The 25259-nt window shown below is 34.8% G+C and overlaps 2 protein-coding genes across 4 annotated transcripts; one reads left to right on the top strand and one right to left on the bottom strand.

Moving 5' to 3' along the window:
- The first annotated feature begins 1804 nt into the window (after positions 1–1804).
- Positions 1805–7977, top strand: MBD5 (methyl-CPG-binding domain protein 5). Of its 3 annotated transcripts, none has more exons than XM_011625795.3 (4): positions 1805–2504; positions 6258–6401; positions 6555–6615; positions 7524–7977. In XM_011625795.3, exons 1-4 carry the CDS (start codon positions 2055–2057, stop codon positions 7916–7918), a joined length of 1050 nt encoding a protein of 349 aa, XP_011624097.1. In that variant the 5' UTR covers positions 1805–2054; the 3' UTR covers positions 7919–7977. The 3 variants fall into 3 exon arrangements, with proteins under 3 accessions (XP_011624097.1, XP_011624096.1, XP_011624098.1); XM_011625794.3 differs by having other exon boundaries at positions 6555–6717; XM_011625796.3 differs by having other exon boundaries at positions 6555–6778.
- A 5110-nt stretch (positions 7978–13087) lies between these two features.
- Positions 13088–18036, bottom strand: LOC18436099 (uncharacterized). Its single transcript, XM_006846124.4, has 3 exons — positions 17060–18036; positions 14320–14536; positions 13088–13795 (listed from the first exon to the last, which is right to left on the bottom strand). Exons 1-3 carry the CDS (start codon positions 17282–17284, stop codon positions 13311–13313), a joined length of 927 nt encoding a protein of 308 aa, XP_006846187.1. The 5' UTR covers positions 17285–18036; the 3' UTR covers positions 13088–13310.
- Positions 18037–25259: the final 7223 nt, after the last annotated feature.

Genomic DNA, 25259 nt, shown 5'->3' with positions numbered 1-25259 from the left:
CCGATTGTTCAAAAACCAAAAAAGGGTAAAAAAAGTATTTTTTAAAAATTTTCGTTATAAAGTGAAAAAAAATGGCATTCCAATGCTAATGGAAACTATTTGATATTTTGTTAATAATGGAAATCATAACGGATATATATATAATTTTTCCTATTTTTTAAGATAATGTCAACAGGTGCCACGTCTTTAAAAGAGCTTTAAATCTATACCACCGGTAGATTATTAGAATATAACTCATACTTGCAACTTTACATAAACTTTTTCTTTAGCCGATGCTTTACTTAACCTAGGTATTGTTCTCGTTCCTAGATTGACGATCTGGATTGAGTCTGAATTAGTTGGAATCGATAATCTAAAAAATATTAAAAAATAAATAATATAAAATAAAAATTAAAATGAAAGCTTATAGGGTGCGGATATGGAGGGACCTTCCAGATTGGCAACCCATGTCAGAAGTCTATGAACTTCAAAACTGTGACCAAATGACATGTCCCTTGAACCTTCCACTTTACCTAGCTGTGTTATTAATCAAGTTAAATGCACGTGGCAACACACATTCTCTCTCTAAATCTACCTTCCAAATGACAGTTACACACTTTCTCTCTCTAACCTCTGGTGAACCCCCAAACCCCAAAGCTCCAAGAGGGTTTAAAAAAAAAAAAAAAATTTATATACCTTAAACTGTTGATGTAAGGTGGATCTAAAAAATCCTACAATAGAGAGCGTTTAGACATCGGAAAACCTTCCAACACATCTCGACCTTGAGATGGATGGACATTAACAAAAAAAAAAAGAGAGTTTTACGTCAAAAAAATATGTATCTTACAATAAGTTATTTGGATCATCTATATTCAAGATTTCGAAATGTTTTTTAATCTCTATTATTTTTCAATTTTACAATTTATAAATTAAAAATAAATTGTTTTTGAAGGCATTATGAAATTTTCGACACCGTGGCAGCATGTTATAGGTGAGCCGTACTTCTACAGTAGAAGGAAGAAACCTTATACAAACCTCACCCTTGAAAATGTTTCTATTTTTACGCGCGCCTTTTCAACATGGTTACTAACACTCTCTCTCTAAAAACATTTCTATTTTCACATGCGCCTTTTCACCAAATTTAGTAATCTCTCTCGCTCTGTCAAATTTTTCTCTTTTTCATGCGCGCCTTTTCTCAATAATTACTAACCCTCTCTCTCTCCCCTCCTTCTCTCTCATCGTAAATAAAAGTTGCAGTTGGCATACAGATCCATCCGTAGGTGTAGTGGTAAGGTTCATGGTATATAATTTTGACGTAAAATATTTTTAGGACTATCTCAAAATTTATTTTTATAATTAATTAGAAAAATTTTAAACTTTAAAAATGATTAAAATTAAGTAGATCTATAAACATATGAAAATCTTGAAAATGTACGGTACAAATAATATGTCATAAAATGCATTATTTTTAAGATTTAAATTTTTTTTATTTTTTATAATCATACATCTCGATGTTGAGATGAACATTAAAACTATCTTTTTTTTGATGAATTTTTGAAGTGCATTCGTGGTTCTACATTATAAGGGTGACATATGAAAATATTAAAAATGGACAATGTAGGTAATATCTTATAAAATGCATGCATTACTTTGGATATTTAAAACTTTTTTATTTTTCATGGTCATAAATTTTGATATCTTACCGATCAAAAAGTTTTTTAACATTAAAACAATCTTTTTCTATAGATTTTTGAGATACATCCATAGTTCTACATTATAAGGTTGCCTCCTTAAAACTTTTTCCATAAAACAAACCAGAAATAGGCGCAGGGATTGAGACGAATCACATAGACACATCTCAAACACTCTATTTTTGAGCACTGCAATTAAAATCCGAGCGGGTATCTCTCCATTCGTCCTCCTTTCTCCCTCTCCCTCTCTCCTCTCCACCTTCTTAAACCCCTCCTCTCCTCCTTTCTTCACCTCAATTTACCCTAAATCTCTCTCTTCTCGATCCAGTCGTCGGTCTCTTGCAACCCTAGCTCTTCATACTCCTATTGCTTTCTCTCTCTAGAATGTCCAGCCACGAGGGTTTCGAGCTCCCGACGATGGCAACTCCCCTAAACCATGAAACTGCTGCGAAGCACCAATCGGGACGCTTGCTCCATCAATCTCCACAGTCTACTGAAAACCCCAACGATGACGGTGGGTTGATGGAGGCCATGATGGGCGAGCACGGAGGAGGGGGAGAAATCCTCTCTTCTCTGCCTGAAAAGCAGCCGGATTTGTCCGGGGCGCCTGGTTTTTCGAACGAGATTCAGGCTGGAAGTCAGTTTCACGGTGAGGTCGATATGGGAGGAGGTGCTCTCGTGGTCTGTGACACACCTGCCGGGAAAATGGAGGCTTTATCGGAAAAAAGAGCAAATGATCTTTCAGCTGTGAGCTCGCCTGATTGGTTACCAGCTGGTTGGATCACTGAAATTAAGGTTAGGGCTAATGGTTTAACGGCTGGAACGAAAGATAAGGTAATTGCCATTTTTCTGTTTTTTGTTTTGCTTGTTAGTGTTCTTCTATTTATTTTTTTCATTTAGCTGCATTAGTGAAATTTTTATGGTTTTGTTTAAAATGGAGGAACTCCATTTCTTTGGTTGATTTTGTTAATTGAATTGGTCTCTTTGTAATGAAAGAGTTAACCAATTGACTGATAGGTTGAGAAATTGGGGACTACATTACTTTTTGTAGTGTTGAAGTTCAAGTTTTGAGCTCCCGAATTTGGTTTTGACATATGGAAAGTGGCCGAATTTTTTTTTTTTTTTATAATAAACTGAAATACTTGTTCCTACATTTAGATTGTTGCTTGCTTGTTATTTCTTGTGCTGTATGACATGTTTTTTTCTGCTATTTCTCCTTGTTTTAGAAACAAGGTAGTTCTTTGGTTAGTGTTTCAAGTAGGATTGTAGGTTCGAAACTTAGTTTTGTGTTTAAAATTCTATGAATCAATTTAGAAGTTTCGATCATAGAATCATCCATGTATATACAATACATGTGGTAGGATGAAATGTGTAGTTCTTCTGAATAATTATGTACAGTAATATGTATCAGTTGTGGATGGGATCTTGATTTCCATTTTTCTTTCTTCTTCTATTTCTTTCTCTTTTATTGCCATAGAGTAATAAAATTTTGTATGCATCCAAAGTGGTATTGATATAATAAGTATTGAAGGACTTAGAGGCGTGTAAACCCATTGATACACCTAATTTTGGAGTTTGAATCTATCTCAAAAATGTTCCCAAGTTGTGAGGGAGAGAGGAAACTAAGAATGCTTCTGTTGGTTCAGGTGGTTGACTTCTTTATATTACACTGCATGCTAGGCCTGATCTGTGTTTTGTGATGGACTGGAATAGTTAAGTGGCAGATAATAAAAATAGTTCCTTTTTTTGCCGTTAAATGATAAAAGTGATTTTTTGATGTGATTACAGAATGAACACATTCGTAGGAATTGTGTTGTCCTTATAATGATTGTAAACTACCAGGTTGCTAGAGTACTTGAAAGCAGGCATTGATTACAATAGATACCCCTTTCCTAAAAACGATAAAAGTATATTCAAGTACTTAACGTCCAAGGGGGGAAGGGATCTCTCATCATAATGTATCTGTACTCATCCTTAGTTGGACGTGTCAGTTTTGGAGTTTGCTTTATGAGGCATGTGGTAAAGCGAGGTTGTTCTTCGATTGCTGATAGGCATAATATCGTCTAGGTTAATTGCTAGTTTCCATGGACAATCTGACCGTCCTTTTGTCTTGTTAATAACATGGAGGGTTTCGCCCTCAACCATTAGGTGGGGGTGGGGGTGGGGGTGGGGGTGGGGCGGGATTGGATTTGTCAGTTGGAAGAATGCCTATGGGCCAGTGAAAAGTGGTCTTGTTTCAGAGAAACTCAAGGTTTATATAGACACATGATGAGGGTGTGTGACGAGCACCTGGACTCGCCAACATGGCATATTGTGGTCCATGCATGACATGGGTTTTGCTATTTACTTATGTCATCAGTGATATCTATATGTATGTGTATAATTGCGTGATATTTCGATGTATAGAGTTATGTGTGTATGTAAGCATGCATGTATATATCATGTATGTGTATATAATTGAGCTATCTGAATGAAACAAAAAATGTGAGAGACTGAGAATCATCCACTAACACTATAAAACATCGTTGAATTATTTAATATTATTTAATGTCTTAGAAATGGAAGAAAGAAATGTATTTACCTGTACTTTTGGGTTTATCCACATGGCCTGAGATTCTCAGGCTTCTTTCAACATCAGTGGAGTCAAACAACAAGGCTGGGATGTGCCTACCTTCTGTCTTTTTGTGCTACTTCTTAGGGTTTAAGTGAGATACTGTAGTTCTCTCTGAAAGTTGCCTGGAACTTGAGAAGCAACGAGATGGTAAGTACCCCACCAAATAATATCACTACAGCTCATAGGTGAGGAGGACCTGGGAATGTGTCTGGTGATAGTTTGTCTGATTTGCTTCTCTCCATTGTTTTTGACATTGGTATTTGGATATTCTTGGCTCCACCAGTGCACAATAGGGTAAATGTCACAAACCGAAATGGCATGTTTTGAAAAGATTTTTTGAGGATCAATAAAACCTTGTATCATTTATCCTTAGGAAGTCATATAGTCCATTTTTGGACTTTTCGTGTGTATGGGCATTTCAACTAGGACTGCCTTGTTGCACTGTTTTTTGGTGTTGAATGAGATTAATGTCAAGCAAGCAACTTACCATCAGCGCCTAGCTGACTGTGCATTCTGTGTTTGTCTGTATTATTATTATTTTTCTTAAAAAAATATTGCCTTAACAGGTAATATTTTTATTGAATATAATATAAAGGGTTCAGCTTTAGTGCTGCCCAACCAGCCCTAGAACACTGTTGTCCCTACTCTCCTCCCCCGGCCTCTTTTTAAAATCCCTTTTTTCCGTGTATTCAGGATCCAGAGTCTTCTCTAAACACCTGCAGATCCATTTCTGACCTGAAAAAAAAGGATTTTTGGAGTTCCTAAAATGGTGGAAACCTGATCGACCTAGGGTCTATTGTAATACGTGGTCCACATCACATGTTGAGATTACAATCAAGATGGATTATTTTTTAGGGTCCTAATTCATTTCTTTTTTCTTTTTTTTTTCCTTGGATCTTGTTCTAGGATGTCAAGGGATGGATTTGTGGAATTTTGGGTCTTCATGAATTTTGAGAAAAGGGGATGAAGGAAGAAAGGGGTGTGGGGCGAGGGGTTTGGTAGTTGGAGTTGGTAGCTGGACCCTACCGATGCAATAGTAATATCAATTAGTATGTTAAATTTTAGAATGTAAATGATTGCGTTCCGATTCCCAGGCACATACAAACTTCCCTAGGTGCCATCTGGCACTTTTGACTAAATTAATATGGTGAGAGGCAATACCTAGCTGGCAAAGTGCATGGCCTAGTAGGTCTTTGGAAACTTTCTATTCTTGAAATTTCTTAAATTTTTTTTTTCCCCACCCCCCTGAAATTTCTTGGAAACATGGTGTTTTCCAAATCTGGCTATAAGCTAGAACTGAAACAGTAACTGCAGATTGAGTAAGTTATCTCCAAATAGTTACATGAAGCCATGCAGTTTTACCCAGAATTAAACAAACAAATAAGATGCAAGTCACATGAAAATCATGTCAATAGGATACTATTAATAAAGCAATGGAAGAAATTTCAGAGCAATGCTGTCATTTCCTCAATATCAAGAAAATGATTGGACGAGTGTCATGACTCCTGAGTGACCTTTTATGGACTTTTCTATGTTACTGGACAATATGCATGTTCTTCTAGTGACATAAAACCAGTAAGTTCTAACAGCTGTAATGGTAAAGTGAAGTTGTTGCCTCAGCTGAGTCATTCTTCATCCTCATATCCTCTTGTTCTGGATTAATTGGCATCTGATTTATGGAATTTTGTGGAATTCATTGCTTACTAAAATCGCACACCATGATGTCCATGTTAGCAATTGTTAAAATAGGTTGAGAAATTGTATCTGGTTATATTTGCTTGTATGTATGCATATATCTATGTCTGTATTTATATATTTTATTGTTCTGTGGAAATTAAGAGTGCTATTAACATCTGGATGCACATACATGTTCATAATGTATGTGAATGTAAGCCTTAATGCTTTTGTGCACTCACCCATTCGTGTCTGAGTAAAATCAGAGTAAGACCAATACATGATATCTGGATGTGCAGTATTTCTATGATCCAGTTTCAAAACGTAAATTCCGATCCAAGAAAGAGGTGTTCAGCTTTTTGGAAACAGGGAAGCTTGGAAGGTACAAGCCCAAACCAAAATCTGATGTAGCAGAAGCACAATCCTCTGAAAAAGAAACCAATGTGAGTTTTAAAGTGGGACTAAGCACAAAGATGCCATAAGCTTTGTTCATTCTCTCACTGTTTCTGCTCTGTTTTTTTTTCTTTTCCGTCTTGGCCTTTTGGGGTTGTATCTTTTGTTGGTTTATTGATTTTTTTTTTGGGTTGAATTTTTAGCCTCCTTCTAGCTCAAAAGTTCAGAGAAATAAGTTGGGATCAAGCTCACCGAAGAAGAAGGGTAAGTTTGATTTCGTAAACAGGCCATCAAGTGTTAAATGGGTATTGGAGGCAGAGGGACAATGGCTAGCATTTATCGATGGCCAGGAGCTGCCTGAATCCAGTAAGAAAGCATGGGTTTCTGCTCTAGGTCTCAACGCCAGTGGTGTCGACGCATTTCAAGAGTATTTTTCAGTCTGAATAACCTTCTGCATTTTTTCTGTAATTTTTTCAAAGTTTGGGCTTCATTTTTCTCCCCTATGAGCACCTACTTCTCATTGGGGGAAAACTATATCAAGCGCTGGTTTTGGAAAATTTTGCTAAAATGGCAGGGGTTTTTGGACGATTTACAAAACTAGCACTGGTTTGGAAAATGCGGCCTGACTATTCTGTGATTGGAAAGGCAATGAAGATATGCCACTCATTTTTGAGATGACGTAGTATTGGACACGTCTCTCTCTCTCTCTGATCAGCTGTCCTCTCTCTCATGTGCTCTCTGCTCTTTCTCTCATCATCTCTCCACTTTCTCTCGTTAGCTGTCAATCATCTCACTCTCATTAGCTCTTTGTTCTCTCTCTCTCACTTATCGGTTCTTCACTCTCTCTTATTAGCTGCTTCCCACTGTCTTGCTCTCGCTCACTCTCCCTTTCCCTCTCCTTCTCTCTCTCTCTAGCTTTGTTGTTGTTGTTTTGGTTGGAAGGGGGCGGGGGAGACATGCTACTGCAAAATAGGTCATTTTCCAGAAAGGTTTGGTATTTGCATCTTTCCTTTTCATACTTTTGAGGATAACTTGGCCATTCTTTGATGAAAACCAGTGTGAGACTTCGTATATATGCTTTTCAAAACCAGTGCTAGTTTTTTGACATTTAGATTTATACATCTCTCTCTATCTCTCTCTCTCTCATCTGCTGAAGTTGCTGTTTTATGCAGGTGAAGCCAAGAACACCGAAATACCAGAACCTGAAGTGAATGCAGGAAAGAAGCTGTGCTTACCATGGGTCAGCCCGTCATCAGAAGATGCGCTTCCTGGTGGTTCTCACCTCAGAAATGTAGCGCGGTCATTTGAAGGGGTAACCCCCAACCAAGTGACTCCTCAAATAGTAGCCAACCCTAAAAAAGCAGTTCAACCTCCAACAATAACGCAAGGAGAGACAAAGAAGAGAAAAAGAATGAATGCAAGACCGGAAAGAGATGTTCTCCTACTGCTTGGGAGAAACTTATGTAAGCAAGCTGTATCAGATTTGAAGGAAAACAAGGATCCTAAATATTTTGAGATTCAAGGCAAGGACTTTCCCCTAGGAAATCGTAGTGAGCTAATACTCTGAAATAAATCATAGGGTTTCCTAATTCATTCACCTAATTCATTCACAGGGGTTATGTGTTATTTCCTTATTGTCATTAGTTCCTTGGCTTTTCCTTGAGCAAGCTAGTGTTTGAGGAGCTGGGGTTGCTGTGATTTTATAGTCTAGCATGGTGGTCATTTTTCGATCGTAGTTTTGCGTGTTGTGCATTGCTCATTTGCGGGCTTTGCCATGCTTGCATGAGCGCAAGCATTCGAAATTTCTCTCTTCCAACAGGCACAGGTGATAGAAGCACTCAGTTTCAGAAGCAGCATTGTGGAAGAGCATGGTATCTCGATCTTCCAAGGGTGGCGTTTGGCTTTCTGCCTGCGCGCATATAAAATCCTTCTCTCATACACATACATACACATACACATTAGAATAGGGCTGTCGTTAATAAATGGTAGCAATATCCGATTTTCCAATATCTCATTATGCGGTTGGGATTGGAAGAGTCTTCTATGGTGTAGAAGTATTTAAATAACGGCAGGAATACTGAAGCCTTGTATTTCTGTATCAAAAAATCTCTAAGGTAAATGGATTTGTGAATCTTTCAAATTCAAAAGTTGTAGTCGTTTTTCTAACAATGAGTTTGAGTTGATTACTTAAATTATTGGGTTGCAATTTAATCTTTTAATTTGGAGCTAATTTGATCTGTAAGACGAGGATCGAAAAAATGCACAGCATCGCAGGTGTATCGAAACCTCGAGGTTGTAGGTTTCCAAAAGAACTTTCCTCCATAGACTTTTTTTTTTTTTTTGTTAGCGGGACCAAATAGAGCAATGAGCACTATAATACACATAGGAAAAAGTTTATATAAGGGTGAGGCCCTAGACAATTAAATTAATGCGCTTTTCAAAAATTCACTAGAAGAAGTTGTTTCGATGCCCAAATATCCTTAAATTGAACATTTTGATTTCAAGATGTATGAACGTAAGAAAAAATGAATTTCAATTATTGGAAATAGTGCATCTTATAATGTATTTTGTAGACTGACAATTTTCAAGATTATCAAATGTGCATAGATCAGCTCTATCTACAATTATAGATCTGCTTGATCTACACTATTTTTGAAGCTTTAAATTTTATAATTAGATATGAAAATAAGGTTTCATATCATTACAAAGATTTTTAATATTGAAATAACATCTTTCAATATTATTTGTAGATGCATCTTATTTTGATTGTTTAGGGCCTCAACTTTATACAAACTATACCCATACATATATAGATTCTTTGTCAGCTGGAAGTTTCATATACCAAATAAAACAATGAACAGTAGTTCAAATATTATAAGGATAAAGTTCATGTAAGGTTACAACCATAAGCTGCAAAATTAAGGTGTACTTCAGAAATCCATCGAAAAAAAAAAGCTCTTTTGATGTTGGGAATACCCTCTAATTGATCATCTCAACATCAAGATATATAAAAATAAAAAAAAAGAGTTCGAGTCTTAAAAATAGCACATCTTGTAGTACATTATCTCAGACTGTTTGTTTTCAAGATTTTAATGTGTTCATAGATCTACTTGATTTGAACCATGTTTTTTAAGTTTAAAATTTTAAGAAAATTATAAAAAATACACATTAATTTTTGGATTATTGGAAATATACCTTAAACTTTTCAAAACTACATCTCTACCCCTATTTTGGGTGAGTAGACGAAAATAGCCTTCATGATAGTCTTAAAACTGAAGGCATCCCGTCCATTGAAGCCATGATGGTCATGATGGGCTGTAAGTCCAATGTAGTTTTGAAATATCATGGCACTTAAAGAATCGTGATGGTCTGTTGGACTATCACGGTTTTAATTTAACTTTTATACCTTTGTAACTGGGCATAAGAATCCTTAACGACCATCACGTTGTTTAAGTGCCGTGATGCCTCAAAATATTAAAACGCCCATGACCATCACGGTCTTAAAACTACTGCGAAGGTTATTTTAATCAAAAAAATGTAAAAAGTGAAAAAAATGGGTATGGATGAGGTTTTGAAAAGTTTGGGGTTTATTTTCAATAAAAAAAAATTTTAATTTCCTAAAGTTTTATAACTAGAGATGAAAATAGATTTTCAAGCTTATGATCAATTTTAGAGATGTACATTACTTTGATTGTTTAAAGTTGCAACCTTACTGCAAATCACACCCAATATTATAAGGAGAAAGCCTCTATAGGGGTGCAATCTTATAAATTGAAATAAGGTCCACCTCAAAAATCCTCAAGAGGAGAGCGATTTGATATTAGAGAACCGTTCAATTGATCATGGCGACCTTGGGATGTGGAGAAAAACTATTTCAACTCCTAAAAACAAACTATTTGAACCATCTATTTTTAAGTGTGAATAAATTTGTTCAATCTATACCAATTTTTGAAATTTTGAATTTCATTACAATGGAAAAAATAAACTTTCAGCCATCATAAGTAGGGGTGGCAACGGTCAGGTCCGGCTAGAGCCAAACCGGGATAGTATATTTAGACCTATACCGAAGACTTTTTTGGGCTTCTCGGGTCTACCCATTGCGTCCTGGGCCTGGTTGGATCCATTGCCACCCTATGACTATGAGTTTTTTTTTTCCCCTTCTTTTTATCATCATGTACCATATGACTATGAGCTTTTTTTTTTTTTTCCAATAATACTATAAATATTGCCAATAATATGACAATATGAACACCTAATGCATGCCTAAAGACACTAATTACCATCATAAACCTTATAATTACGGCTACGGGTTGGATCCGACTGGACTTGGGCCCAGACCCGAATAGTATTCAGGTCCAAAATTTGGACCTATACTTAGAGCCGAGATCTGATATTACCTGTCGGGTCCATTGCCACCCCTAATTATAAGATTTTCGATACCAGAGCTACATTTTCAAAGTAAATTTTAGAGGAGAGCCGTACCACTACATCATAAAGAAAGCGCCTTATACAAACCTCACCCATATTATGATGTATTGTCCTATAGCTATCATTTACACCAGACTACAAGGTGGGCTTTGAAATAAAGTTGCGACTCACAAGATACTCGGATGTTCATACCTCGGACAAAATGAAATTTTAAAAAAACTCGGACAAAATGAAATTTAAAAAATAAATCCTCTTATGTAAATCGGGATAATTCACCCCCTTGATGATTTTGCCAAAGACCCTTTAAATTCCCTCAACCTCGAAGCATTTTTCTATTTTAAATCACCAAACTCAAAACTTTATTGTCTTGCATGAACAAATTTGCTAAGCCAAATGAAAATAATATCGGACATGGATTAATAGCTAAGCCAAACGAAAATTCACCCCCTTGGGATATGATAGGCATTCTTACGCAGTTTTCAGTGATACGACCTGATGGGGGTAAGAAGATCTGGAATCTGGATGATTCTTAGAGGAGTTGTGCTATGGGAGATATGAAAAGAGAGGAATTGAAGGACTTTTGATGAGTCCTCATTGCCTTTTAAGCAGGTATTATTCAACATTGGACACATATTATAGAGTTGGTTGTTTATTTTGAAAGAAGGTTCGGTTGTATGAGATTAATGTTTTATTGAATCTTTCAAATCTGTTTAAGTTGGGAATGGTGATATAGGCAAAAATTCAAGTGGGTTCCTCCATTACAAGGTTGTTATAAGATAAATTTTGATAATTCTTACAGTAATCTAGGCGTTGCTGGAGTCGAGGGAGATTGGAATGAACGTCGTTTTCTGTTATGCTGGTCCTTTAGGGCATTCCATCTCAAATAATGCTAAATGGCTTATCTGTTTCCAAACTTGTAAAAGAAAGTGGTTTATATATAGCTAAGGCTCTAGACAATCAAAACAAAGTGCACATTCAAATAGTGCCAAAAGAAGGCTTGAAAAACCATTTTCATCTATAAGTACAAAATTTAAATTTAAAAAATAATATAAATCGAACACATCTATGAACATTTGAAAAACTTAAAAATTGACGGTCCAAAAATACATTACAAAATATACTATTTCTAAAGCTTGAAGTCTATTTTTTCTCATATCCATACATCTTAAGATCGAGATGATCAATTTGATGATTTTTTGGTTTCAAAATATCCTCTTTTAGTGAATTTTTGAGGTGCGCCCTAAACTGATTGTTTAAAGTATCGGCCATATTATAAGCTTTTTCCTTCTTTAAAGACTATTAGTTGGCGAAGCTGGAGCAGAGGGTACCATGACAACTACAATAGTGTTGGCTGCAGATTATAGACTCCGCAGGTTTATTGAGAGTTTCCTTCTTTGATGTCTGTGGGGAAGCTAACGAAATAGCAGATGCTTTGGCTAAAAAGGGTGCTTCTTCTCTTATAGCATCTGATGATATCAATTTTTTTTTTTTTTTTTTTTAATATGATTCGATGATTGTAACCTTCTGATTTAGCAATAAAAATTTGGAATATCGTCAAAAAAAAAAAAGAAGCTATAATATAATAAAATTATTAGCTTTGACGAGTTAAAATTGAATTCATCGTAATTTGTGTATCTCAATGCGGCCCGTTGCCCTGAGGCCCCTCGCCGCCTCAGCCCCGACCCCACAACTTCCCTTCACAAATAAGGAAAAATCATGAATTCCATAACTATAGTTATCAAGACCGGACAAACACTAACTAATAAAACTTATTTTTATGTTTTTAAATCCAATTCAACATATTTGGTCAACTGAACTGATTTTGACTAGACTAGATTCTTCCCAACAACACTAATTAGCCCCGACCATTCACCCGTTCATCTGATCTCATCCACACTATTGAGGAACTACTCATCTTGAACCTCTATGCCTAGTACCATAATCATAAAAAATCCTAAAATGTTTGGAACTGTCACTAAAACCAGTGAATGTGAATGACCTGGCTCACATGTGGGGCACCAAAACAATGCGCCTAATTTCCAGCTAGCAGCTCAATGGTTTAATGCCATGGCAGCCAAGAAACACCAATAAACTTATCTCCCACTCTGTTTTTATCCTTTGGTTTATGGACAACTACATGGGACAGCTCATACTACCACATACTCCATCTTTAAATTGAGAATGCACAACGAACAAAATCCCTTGCCCACAATGTAGCTAAAGCCAACAAGCAACCATCAGAATAGAGGCCCAACTTGCAATAATGCAGCATGGCCTCCAGCTTATGCCACTTTCACACAATATAATGTGATGGAAAAAAGGGGAATGAATTGCCGCAGACTCGGACCACAAAATGGGTTAAAAAAACAAAACTATAAACCCAACATGGTGTTTATTTGTTCTCTATGAAACAAACCTCTCTTTTCCTTTTTGAGGTTTGTGGCTTATTAGATATGGGAATCAGAAAAAATTATACAACCATTTAATTTTGAAACGAATAAATCGTAATCAAATTAGTAACTCGTACCCTTTTAGGCCCTAAAGAAGGGCTGCCTCCTCCTCTCGACCTTCACTCTCCGGCCATTATCATTCATTATAGGCTTCAATAGACGCTCGGCCTCAATCTCACATTGGAGAGCAACCTTCAGTCTTCTAAACTGACCTATACATTGCTTGTGATCTTGGCATAAATCATGATTATTTCTCTCCATGAAATCGAGTTTCCTCTCATACGAGGAGTGCCACTTTGCTTGGAGATAAGCAAGGGACCTCCACGGCGGTAGGGGCATGGAGTTCTGCTTAAGAGAGAACATTGCAGCCTCTGCCATCACTTGGAGGAAGTGCTTCAACCTGGCAAGGGAACCAACATACACCACAGGGAGAGAATTCAAGATGGTGTCGTAGGTTTTAGTTGCACGCGCAATCTCAAAATGGCTTCGGAAGTCGATGTCAATAATCATGCGGTCAGGCAACGTGTGGTTCCCACCAGACACCACGTCAACGTATTCGTGATCACCTTCATATGATACGAAAATTTTAAGAAAATGAAGAGAAGAAGTCCCATAGAAGAAAAAAGAAAAGGTAGTATACAGCAACAAGTATCAACAGGTCTGTCCATTTTTGCCCAATTTAGATGACCAATCACAATATGGGTAATCCTCATGGTGAGAAGTACCTCCGTGTTCTAAGTTTCAGAAAACCATCATAAATTTTCAGAGGCCATAATAAATATAGTAACAGATTTCCATGTTTATCTACCAGCATGGTTCCTAAATCTTAGGAATGAAACATTGCCAACACATCGAACCCTATCCCAAAGATTAACTCCCCGAGAAATCATAAAGCGACAATATTCATCAATAGGGGGGGGATGACACAAGCTCCAATAAGATACATGGTAAAGAAACATACACATATTTGGCAAGAAAATGAAGAAGTAGAAGAAATGACAGAGTGAAATATTTTTAGTAAGCAATAGATTACACTAAGCTTAAATAAACCGAGGTGGGCCCAATGTCAATAATGGTACAATGAACTTACCCCCTGGAACTTTGCCGGAACCCTGCCATTTGGATACACATACAGCAGCATCATAACCAGACATCCTCAAGAGCTTCACCAAGGACAGCCGGATACAACTGGAATTGCAGCCACCAAATTTAAAAAACTGCAGATCTGTCTCATTGATAGAAAGTAAAAGCATGTGGACGGTTGATATGAGATCACTCTCAGCCTGCTCTACATTGTGCTTGTGAAACTGCATCATAGTAGCATAACAAAATGAGATGATAGAATTACTCCATGTATTTAAATGTTTTATTAAGAATCATACTGCACCTAAAATGCTAGAACAAATTCCTGCTTTAAACCATTGTTGTTTAACACACACAATAATTCGAATCTTAAATTATGATGATCCAAATCCTAAATATGGGTGTGTGTGTGTGTGAGAGAGAGAGAGAGAGAGAGACAGAGAGAGAGCGAGAGAGAGAGAGAGAGAGAGTTCTTTGTATTCTCAATTATCTTGTTTGCCATTCCTCATGGAGTGCACATGTACAACATGTCCCATAGGCCATAAATGACAATAATGAATAGATTCCCTATGTTTCCTAACAAGAAAAGATATTGTAACACCATATTTGTTTTTGAGGGGTGCAGTTGGCATACGGACGCCTCCGTAGGTGTACAGGTACGGTGGCCTTCAAATTTTATCATGGTATATAATTTTGATGTAAAATGTTATTAGGATTATCTCAAAATCTATTTTTATATCTAATTATAAAATTTTAAATTTCAGAAATGGTTAAAATCAAGTAGATCTATAAACATATGAAAATCTTGAAAATGGACGGTGTAGATAATATGTTGTAAAATGCACTATTTCTGAGACTTAAAATCTTTTTATTTTTCATAGTCATACATCTCGATGTCGAGATGATCAATCAAAGGGTTTTTCAAAGGGGCATCCGTAGTTCTACATTATAAGGTAGCATCCTTATGTAAACTTTTTCCATTTTTGAGAAAGAATATTTTAACATCATATTATTCAACAAAATATACATAAAGCAATGAAATATTAAAAGTGTGTAGCCTAGTGTCCAAACCATAGTTACCATGTAATAATGCACTGGTTGGGGAAAAACATAAGGAAAAAAAAATCCCTGGCACATTATTATCGGCACGATAGAATAGAAGGTACAGATTTCCATGAAGTTGGTACTTGGTATGTTTGTATTGTGAAGATGGTAATATTTATATCTATGACTAATTGCAATTGTTGCACTTAAGCTTTTAATTCAAAAAAGAAAGAAGGGAAATTAGTTTGGTGCAGCCGTGGCTCCACCTAAAACCATGAAGCCGCACCTCATTTACTCATGTTTAAGAATGGGTTGAGGGTCCAAAACGCTCCAAATTCATTCTATTATTCTACAGGATCAATCTCAAGAAGAAAAGGAATCTGGAGCCCTAAAAACACTCCATCTCGACTTCCATATCGAAACTGAATCTAACTAGGGTTCATGGCAGTGGAGAAACTGCATCGGAAGAATGAGGGATTCTAGTTGTAAGATATCGAATGAAATAGTAGCTGGAATTGAAATATTATTTAAAGAGAAATCAAATATTTGCAGTTTCTTTTTGTATCCTATATAGACATGGATGATCTGATCATCTTGACTTCCATAAGAAAATCTGGTCTGAACCATCAATTTCAATGGATGTCAGACCAATCATATCAGGAAATCTCTTTGGGAGCTCCAGATCCCTCTCTCTCTCCCTCTCGAATTCTTCCATATCAAAATCTGGTCTGAACCATCCGTTTCAATGGTCTGAACTATCCACTCCCTCCCTCCCTCCCTTCCTCGCAGGTCTTTTTGAGACTTTTTGGGTTCTCCATCCATGAAAAGATTGGTGTTAGGCATGGCTGCATAAATAGACTCATAATTAATTGGTACCAACTATACAGGTTATATTGCAAAATATAGGTGCAGATTATAATAGATGTGGGTAATATTAATACCAATTCTATAGTTAAATGTACTACATATCTCTACTATACATCAGAATGGGTTTCTTTGCATTGATATTATGTTCCATACAGTTCAGTGCTATTTGTATATATGCATGTGCAATAAGGAAAACCAGATAAGAAATGAATCATAGTTTATCTACAGAGAAGATCAGAACAAATCAAATGACAGGGGAATAAATTTGGGTAGAAACTTAAAAAAATGTCGACCTCAGAATTTGCATGAAGCCAAAAAAAACTAGAAGAGAAGGCCATACTAACTCGAACAAAAAAAAAGAAAAATCCCCAAACTGAATTCATGTGAAAACCAAGAAGTTAGCTTGGCAATTCCGGGAATTTGGTATACACAAGAGTGATTTTAAAAAAACAAATCTCGAAATTAGATATCTAAGATAATGTATAAAAATAGTAACAATGAAACTCAATATCAGATGTACAAATCTTTCACTGTATACGTCAGTTTGCTATCATTTATTGCTACATATAGCAAACATACCCACAGTTATATAAAAAAAGATAGCTCATTTAAACCAAATACAAAGCAAACATGTCCCCCAAAAAAATAATTAAATCACTAAAATCCAATTCAAGATACAAAAGATATACCTGTATTTAAGAAATAAATTGTCCGAAAGATTATAAGTAATTTGGAAAAGGAATAAATCAATAAAATCCGATTCCAAATTCAACAGACTAAATAATCCAAAACATGAATAAATCAGTAAAACTCAGCTCCAAATAAAATAGACATACATGAATTTTCTCGGCAAGCTGAGGTAGGTCGACGAAACCAGAATCACTGTCACTGCTGCATAAAGAGTCAGCCCCACTGCTGCCATTCTCCAAGAAATCGCTCACCATTAGTGCGAGGTCATGCTCACTTTCATGGCTGAAACCCTCCCAACTCCCTGAAAACCTAGTTCTAAGGTTGCCGGCAACTGCACAAACCCTACAATCGCCCTCTTTAAGGCCTCCCATAAGGCCACCTCCTTTTGCTTCTTTATGGGTATTTGCCCCACCTCCCAATTCTGTCGTTCCCAGCTTAGCCAACTGGGATAATAAAAACCAAGAGCTCGTAACTCTAACCCTAATCTCTTCAATGCCAGGAATTCATCTGGGCAGTGAACCATGGATCCTAATTCAGTCGATATGGTCCCATCTCCTTCTTATAGCATTGAACACTTGGGCCTTCCGTTACTCTGATAATGAAACTCAGATTACAGAGGCTCATGCATCGCTAATTCAACAAAGGAATTTCCTCCCTTCTTGTTTGGATGAAGAAGCCTTAACTCATCTCACCAAAAGGAAACCTCAATTCCTCTCATAAAAAATCACAAAACCCTAACTCAAACATTTTCCCTTCATTCCATTCTGAAAAATCAAGACCATAATCTCAATTAAACCAGAAACCCTTGTGCAAAATTAATTCTACCCCACGATCATAAACACAAGGTTCCAGATCAAAACCCTGACCCTAATTGATAATAAAGATCTGAAAAGGCCGCTCAGGACACCCCAGTTTAAATAAAACCAGAGTTAATCCGCGATGAATTTTTAATTTCTGCAGAAACTTAGACGAAATCCTAACCCTACTTTATGAGGGTGGATCAAGCATTTGCACAAGAAAAAGCATGCCAAAAATTCAATGAAAAATACAGAAGAAGAAGAAATTAGGTGTGCATTTGATCCGCAAAGGGCCAGAGGCCTGGCTCAACAAACAAAGGCCAAACAAGAGAAGTGGATAGGCAATCTGGTGACTGTTTTATAGCCTAAAAGTTTCCAATATTACGAAACTACCCCTTCAAATATTTTGGATTTAATAAGCACCATTATTTGAAAAAAATATATTAGTTAACGAGTTGTAATTTATTAGTTAACGAGTTGTAATTTATTAGTTAACGAGTTGTAATTTTTTACAAAATCTTCAAGAAAGTCAAATAATGACAATTTTATATTTAGGATTTGATTAACATATCTTTTAGAGTTTTTCCTTATCATTTTAGAGTTTTTCACTTGAATCATATTGCACATCTTAATCAGTGATATATCACCTAAGTTCAAAAAAATATATATTAGTTAACGAGTTGTAATTTGTTAGTTAACGAGTTGTAATTTTTTACAAAATCATCAAGAAAGTCAAATAATGACAATTTTATATTTAGGATTTGATTAACATATCTGTTAGAGTTTTTCTTTATCATTTTAGAGTTTTTCACTTGAATCATATTGCACATCTTAATCAGTGATGTATCACCTAAGTTCACTTTCCCTTCTCTTATTGTCTATTGAACCCACACCTAAATTTATCGTATGTATTGATATTGAAGTTTATTATTATTTCTTATCTTGTCACTCATCCATCTCGACATCTTCATCTCTCATATGTATTTATTTTAAATTATATCTTTTATTGTCTGTCTTATTACTCATCTATCTTAACAGCATCTTAGCTATACTCGTATTATAGATATATTTTATTATTTTTTATCTTGACACTCATCTATCTCAACATCTTCATCTCTCATATATATTTATTTCAGATTCTATATTTTATTGCCTTATTACTCATCCATCTTAATATCATCATCTCAACTATACTCATATTATAGATATGTTGTTTCTTGACCACCCAACATTATGTCTTACAAAATGTAGTTAGTCTTACGGCCGTCTTATAAAACTTCTTTTTCAGTCTCAATAATTTGTAGTGATTACATAAAACTCGAAATGCATATCTCTACTTTTATCCACCGAGCGCTAATCATGTATAAGATATCTTCTCAATCTCTTTATTCTTCTGGATTATCGACTTTAGATATCAGAAACAATCTTTTTTGGGTGCGGTTTGTATAGAGTTGAGGCTCTGAACGATCAAATTAAAACCCACCTTCAAATAGTGTCAAGAAATATGGTTTCAATAGTGGAAATTTTTTTTGATAGTGTTAAATTGTATATAGATCAAGCAGATTTATGAAAACTTGAAAATCTTGAAAATTGACGATCCAAAAATGCTTTACAAGATGCACTATTTATAAAACTTGATATTCATTTTTTTCTCATATCTATGTATCTTGACGTAGAAATGATCAATTTGATGATATTTTAACATCAAAACAACATCTTCTAGTGAAAGTTTTGATGTAGGCTCTAATTTGATTGTTTAGAGCCTCGTCTTTGTATAAACTTTTCCCATCTTTTTTAAGGATAATTCTAAGATGAACTTTGGATATTTCTAAAAAAAAAACTAAATTTTGATAGAATTAACCCCAATAAAAGATAGGTTTGTGGTTATTTTAGACATTTCTTTGAAAAAATAACGTACTTTCAATTTTTTGTATTTATTTGGAGTTGAGGGTGTTTTCGTTATTTTTAGACATCAACCGTTGGTTTCTGGCAATTTTGCCATTAACGTTTAAGATAACGTGGGCGCCAAGTTTGGTCCTAAATGGGAAAAAGCGCGTTGAATCTACCATGACGTGGCCGACACGGCAAATAGACATGTGGCGGACATTGGATCGTTAATTTTATTCCGTGCGCTTACGTCATTCAATAGCCGCTCGTGTGGCCTCTGCGTTCGTGCGAAATTGGAAGACAAGTGAGTTGGGTTGGACCGCATTGCTACAAATGCGGTCCAAAAGTGTATAGCATTGCTACATATGCTGTTCAAAAGTATAAAGAATCTACTTGCATCATTTAAAAACAAAGAAAATTAAATGTCCAAATATTTTCTTACTAGAATTATTATTTTTAATTTTTAAAATTTATTTATTTATTCGTATTCATGATCTCCATTGTTTGAGATTACATGTCTATAAAAATTAAGTGTAAAAATCCATCTTAAAGATAAATTTATTAATAGGCATGTATTTCTACATATGCGGGCTTGGCTGTACAGAAACCAGGTCCGAGAGAGAGAATGTCCACTCGGGTGTGAGGTGACGTTTGGCTTAGGTTTTGTGGAAAGAAATAAAATGTTATAAATTTTTCTACATTAAAATTTTTGTAGATAGGATCTCACTAATTTTGGAAAATTTTTTATATAAGGTTGCAACCTTATAATGTAGAGCAACGGATGTACCTAAAAAATCCATCAAAAAAGGTAGTTTTAATGTTGAAAAACCCTATGATTGATCATCTCGACATCGAGATGTATGACAATGAAAAATAAAAAGATTTTAAGTCTTTTTACAACATATTATCTACACCGTCCATTTTCAAGATTTAAATATGTTTATAGATCGACTTGATTTTAACTATTTTTGAAATTTAAAATTTTATAATTAGATATAAAAATAGATTTTGAGAGAATTCTAAGAACATTTTACATCAAAATAATATACTATGATAAAATTTGAAGGCGCACATTACCTCTACAACTACGAAAGCATCTGTATGCCAATTGCGTCCCTAATTTTGTTATAGAAATGTATATAATGAGACCATTTACTTTTCATACAAGAAGGTCAATCATCATTAACCATGAGATCTAAATTTGGGTAGTTGAAAAAGTGTTATTGTTTAGGTACAAAGTCCAGAATAAAATTTTTTAAATGTTGTGATGTAGTTTCATCTGTTAGATTTCACATCTAATGTCTAAAAATATTTGTAACGTCATCGTATAAAAAATAAAGAGTAATGATCTTATGATACCCTCCTACACCCCTGTGTATAGGACCCCAAATGATCACCATTAAATATAGCATAGATCTCTAGAAAAGTTATCACATGAGTGGGGGATTTGATTTTTCTAAAGATCTGTGTCAAATTTAATAGTGATCCTTTGAGATTCTACACATGGGTGTAGAAAGGTCTCATAGGATAATTACTAAAAAATAAATGGTATGATAGTATACAATCCCTTTTGTTATTAAATCCAAAATTTTCCGATCACATAGTGACCGTTCTTTGCAAAACATCCTCCCAATGGCCCGTTTGATGATCAGTGTATCAATTTTCTCGTAAAAACATGCTTTGGTTACCTATTGAGATGACGTTTTTAGTGTTAAATGCCATGTTTTTTACCCCTCCCAAAATTCTAATATGTCATTCCTTAATGTTCTCGTTCAAATTTCAACCAAAAAGGTTGGAATTTGTTTCAAAATATTGATAATTGAGCCCGTTAGCAAATCCGTTGAAAAATTCGTTAAAAAAGTAATTTGACTAAGCTTTTAGGATCCAAAATTAGGTTTTTTTTTATTTTTTTTGATAAGATCCAAAATTAGGTTTTTTGATCCTCTTGAAAACCCAATCCATCTTTTCCTTGTAATTTTCCCTCCAAATATTAATAAAAAAATACAAAATTTGTTTCAGATTGTTGATAAATGACCTCACTCGCAGAGCCGTATAGGAGTTGGTTCTAACATAATGATTTCAATACGTTTTTCAAACTTTGGGTATTTCGAGACCTGAAACCTTAATCTGACATTCTTTGTTGTTCTCTCTCTCATAAATAATTTAAAATTGTTTTTAATTTATCCCACTAGCCAATCTTCAATATAAATTTGTTTCATCTATAACAAAAATTTCCAAGAGACCTAAGGACAATTTTGTTTTTTTGAAAACCTGCACAATTTTATTTGTAATATTAGTTACTATAAATATCTAATATTATATTAGCTTTTTTTAGGGTTTTTGCTCTAGTATGTATTAGAATTGATTTAGATAATATTTTTTTAAAATTTCCCATGATTTTTAATGAAATCGATATTTTATAGGTTGGCTCTTTAATTTATTTTTTTTGAAAATATTCATTGGATTTTTGAATTTTTTTAAATATTATATTTAATTTTCTTAATGATTTTTTCTGTATATTCTTGTTTGATAATTTATATAATTTTTTATTGGTTTCTTTGCCAAAAAAATTCTAATGTATTTAGTTTTTTCAAAAAAACGATTGGCTCTTTAAAAATTGTATTCAATACTGTGTGCATTTTTATTTTTAAATCATAGAATTTGTTCATTTGCAAAAAATGTACAATATTGAAATTATGATATTTTATATTATGAAATGACTGTTTTCCACTCAGACTATTTCATACTCTTTAAATGATTTCATCAAAATATGTAACATATATGTTAATTTTATTAACAAATCAATTTATTTTAATTTTTAAACATTTAAATATTGTTATAAAATTTTTATTAACTTGATTTGACCAGGAGAACCTGTCCGAGTTGGCAGGTTCACCAAGTCACAGGTTCACCAAGTCAACCAGGACCGGTGGGTGGCCATTTCAGCTACCCAATTCAATTTTTTAAATACGATCACAAACCATAAAACTGGATTTGGAGATGCGCCTTTGCTTCAATTTACTGATTCATTCTCTCTCTCTCTCTCTCTCTCTCTCGTGCCGCCATAATGGAAGTCAGGGCTCCTGATTCATGGGTCGCAACACGTCGGGTCGTGCCGAAGAAAAATTATGGGACCCGGAACCGAAGTTACCGGACCCGGACCTGGACTTAAATTCGATTGGACCTAGACCTAATTGGACCCGACCCAAAAAAATAAAAATAAAATATATTTAAATGTTATTTTAAATATGTAAAAATGTATTATTTAAATGGTGTTGTTTCTATAAGGTTGCAACCCTAAACAATCCAATTAAGGCTCACATCCAAAGTTTATCATAACATGTATTTTTTGTATTCAAAATTCTTAAGATGATCTGTAAATCTATTTTTATATCTAATAATAAAATTTTAATCGCTAAAAATGGTTAAAATCAAGTAGATATTTAAACATATGAAAATCTTAAAAATGGACGGTCTAGATAATGTGTTGCAAGATGCACTATTTATAAGACACATTTTTTTTTTTTTTTTATCTCCATACATCTCGATGTCCAGATGATCAATTAGAGGTTTTTGAACATTAAAGTAACCTTTTTTGATATATTTTTGAGGTGCATATGTAGTTCTACATTTTAAGGTTGTAACCTTATATAAATTTTTTCTTTATTTAAATATTATAATTAAAAACATATAATTATATTTATTCAAATAATAATTAAATAATATTAAAATATTATATATTAAATATTATTTATATGATAACACTTTTTGGGTCGGGTCGGGTCCACATAGACTGAGATCTGACCCACCTGGCCCAATTCTTGGACTTATACCCGGACCCAGGTTGGGTATCGATGTCGGGTCCTGGGTCCATTGCGATCCTCACCCCTCGATTCCTCCAACTCCCTCCCACATTAACAGTGGCAATGCTTCAATGATAATTTCCACTAGGAAATAAATTACTTTTCTCTAGGATATAAATTTTATTTCTTCAGTACTTCTCATATTCCATTGAAGTTTTCATTTTCACAGGCAAGACTGTTGCCCTGTTCCTGTCTTCTCCCGCTTTTGAAGCATTGGAAACCTTCTCTCATTTGATCGGACGGAGAGCTTATATTTCAATATTTTATTGAAATAAACAGGTTAACGCGTAAAATGGAACTACAAAAATTCGAAAAATGAAATGGACCAATAGAGAATGAAAGAAATGGTTTTGAACTTAAGTTGAAGAATGAAGAAGACATCAAATTCATCAGTAAATTGCCATAGACAAGAGTAGGGCCTTCCTCTAAGGATTATATAGAGAATCCCTATTTATTCGTTATGCATGGGTAAACTACAATTCAAATCCCAAAGCCTTCGATTTATACACATCGTAGTGGTTATGGCATATGAAAAATACAATTTTGAGGTTCGAATCCTAATTCCTAGCCCACCGATATAATCTTCACTCATCATCAAGTAAATTATGTAGATTCAAGATTCATAAAAAATTTTGACAAAGTTTTATGTTGGCTGCCTACCTGATCTTCACATTTCTTAGACCAACCAACATAATCTTCACTAGTGGATAAAAAATTGTCGATCCAATTCAAGATGGCCCTAGTCAGACAGAAATTGGTAGGTGGGTTATTCTAGTTTGACAAACCTCAGAATCGTCCGATTCACCTTGTTCTTGAATTTTTTTGTTGCATCTGTACAATGATCGGAGTCAAGAATCAGTTGAATCCGAACATACCCTTAACAGTTCTGGGTCCAATTATTGTTTTTAAATCACTGCTTTCGACCTACCTCATGGATTGAAAGCAAAGTAATGTTTTACTAACTTAGCCCAAATTATTGGTTTATAGTATTAATTCTATAGCTGAGTTCTTGTCGGAGTGGAGTGTGACAAGAGAGGTTAGTATATACAAATGATTTTCACGTAATAATTGAAGTGATGTAAGGGAGCAAATAGAATTTTATCAAGTGCCAATATTAAGTTTCTTTATAGTTCGGTTGTTGTACCAATAATATGTTTCTTTGTAGTTGGGTTGGTGTGCTCACTTCTATATTTTTGTCATGATTGAGGCTCAATATAAGAATAATTAAAATGCAACCAAGCAACATAAAAACTTGCACTTTCTAAATTTTTAGAAGTGTCTCAAACAAAAGAAGAAGGAAAAAAAAAAGAAAGCATTTTACATAGATTAATACCATACTTGGGCATCCAAAGGGGCTTACCAATATTTTGAGGGGCGGGTTGTTTAATCACAGATCTGTGTCGGATCGTTGGATCGACAATCCGAATTAGATTTGGATCGGTTTGAATTGGTGATTCAAAAATATTTTAAATAAAAAATAAAAGAATTAAAATAAAGGTTTATGGGGTAGAGATTTAAGGGGATTTATAAAACATTACACAAGCTTAAAAAAAGAAAATAAAATAAAAGACGGGGTTTTAGGGGGGAACGAAGCCGGGATCCATACAAGCCCAGAACCATTTCGGTCCTTGACCAATTCCCATCTAGATTGGCAATCTAGATTGAAAATCACCGGATTTAAAAAAACTAGTAATTACTAACGACCTCCGATCCATTTGGTGGAGCCTTATGGCTGCACCAAATTCCTTGAAACATAAATTACTCTTAGAGAAGGTTTTTATAAGGTTGCAACCTCATAG

Source organism: Amborella trichopoda, chromosome 8 (assembly GCF_054954075.1).
Source record: "Amborella trichopoda isolate Santa Cruz 75 chromosome 8, AtrichopodaSantaCruz75HAP2 v2.0, whole genome shotgun sequence".
Taxonomy (NCBI): Eukaryota; Viridiplantae; Streptophyta; class Magnoliopsida; order Amborellales; family Amborellaceae; genus Amborella; species Amborella trichopoda.
This window is presented reverse-complemented; position numbering and strand designations above follow the sequence as displayed.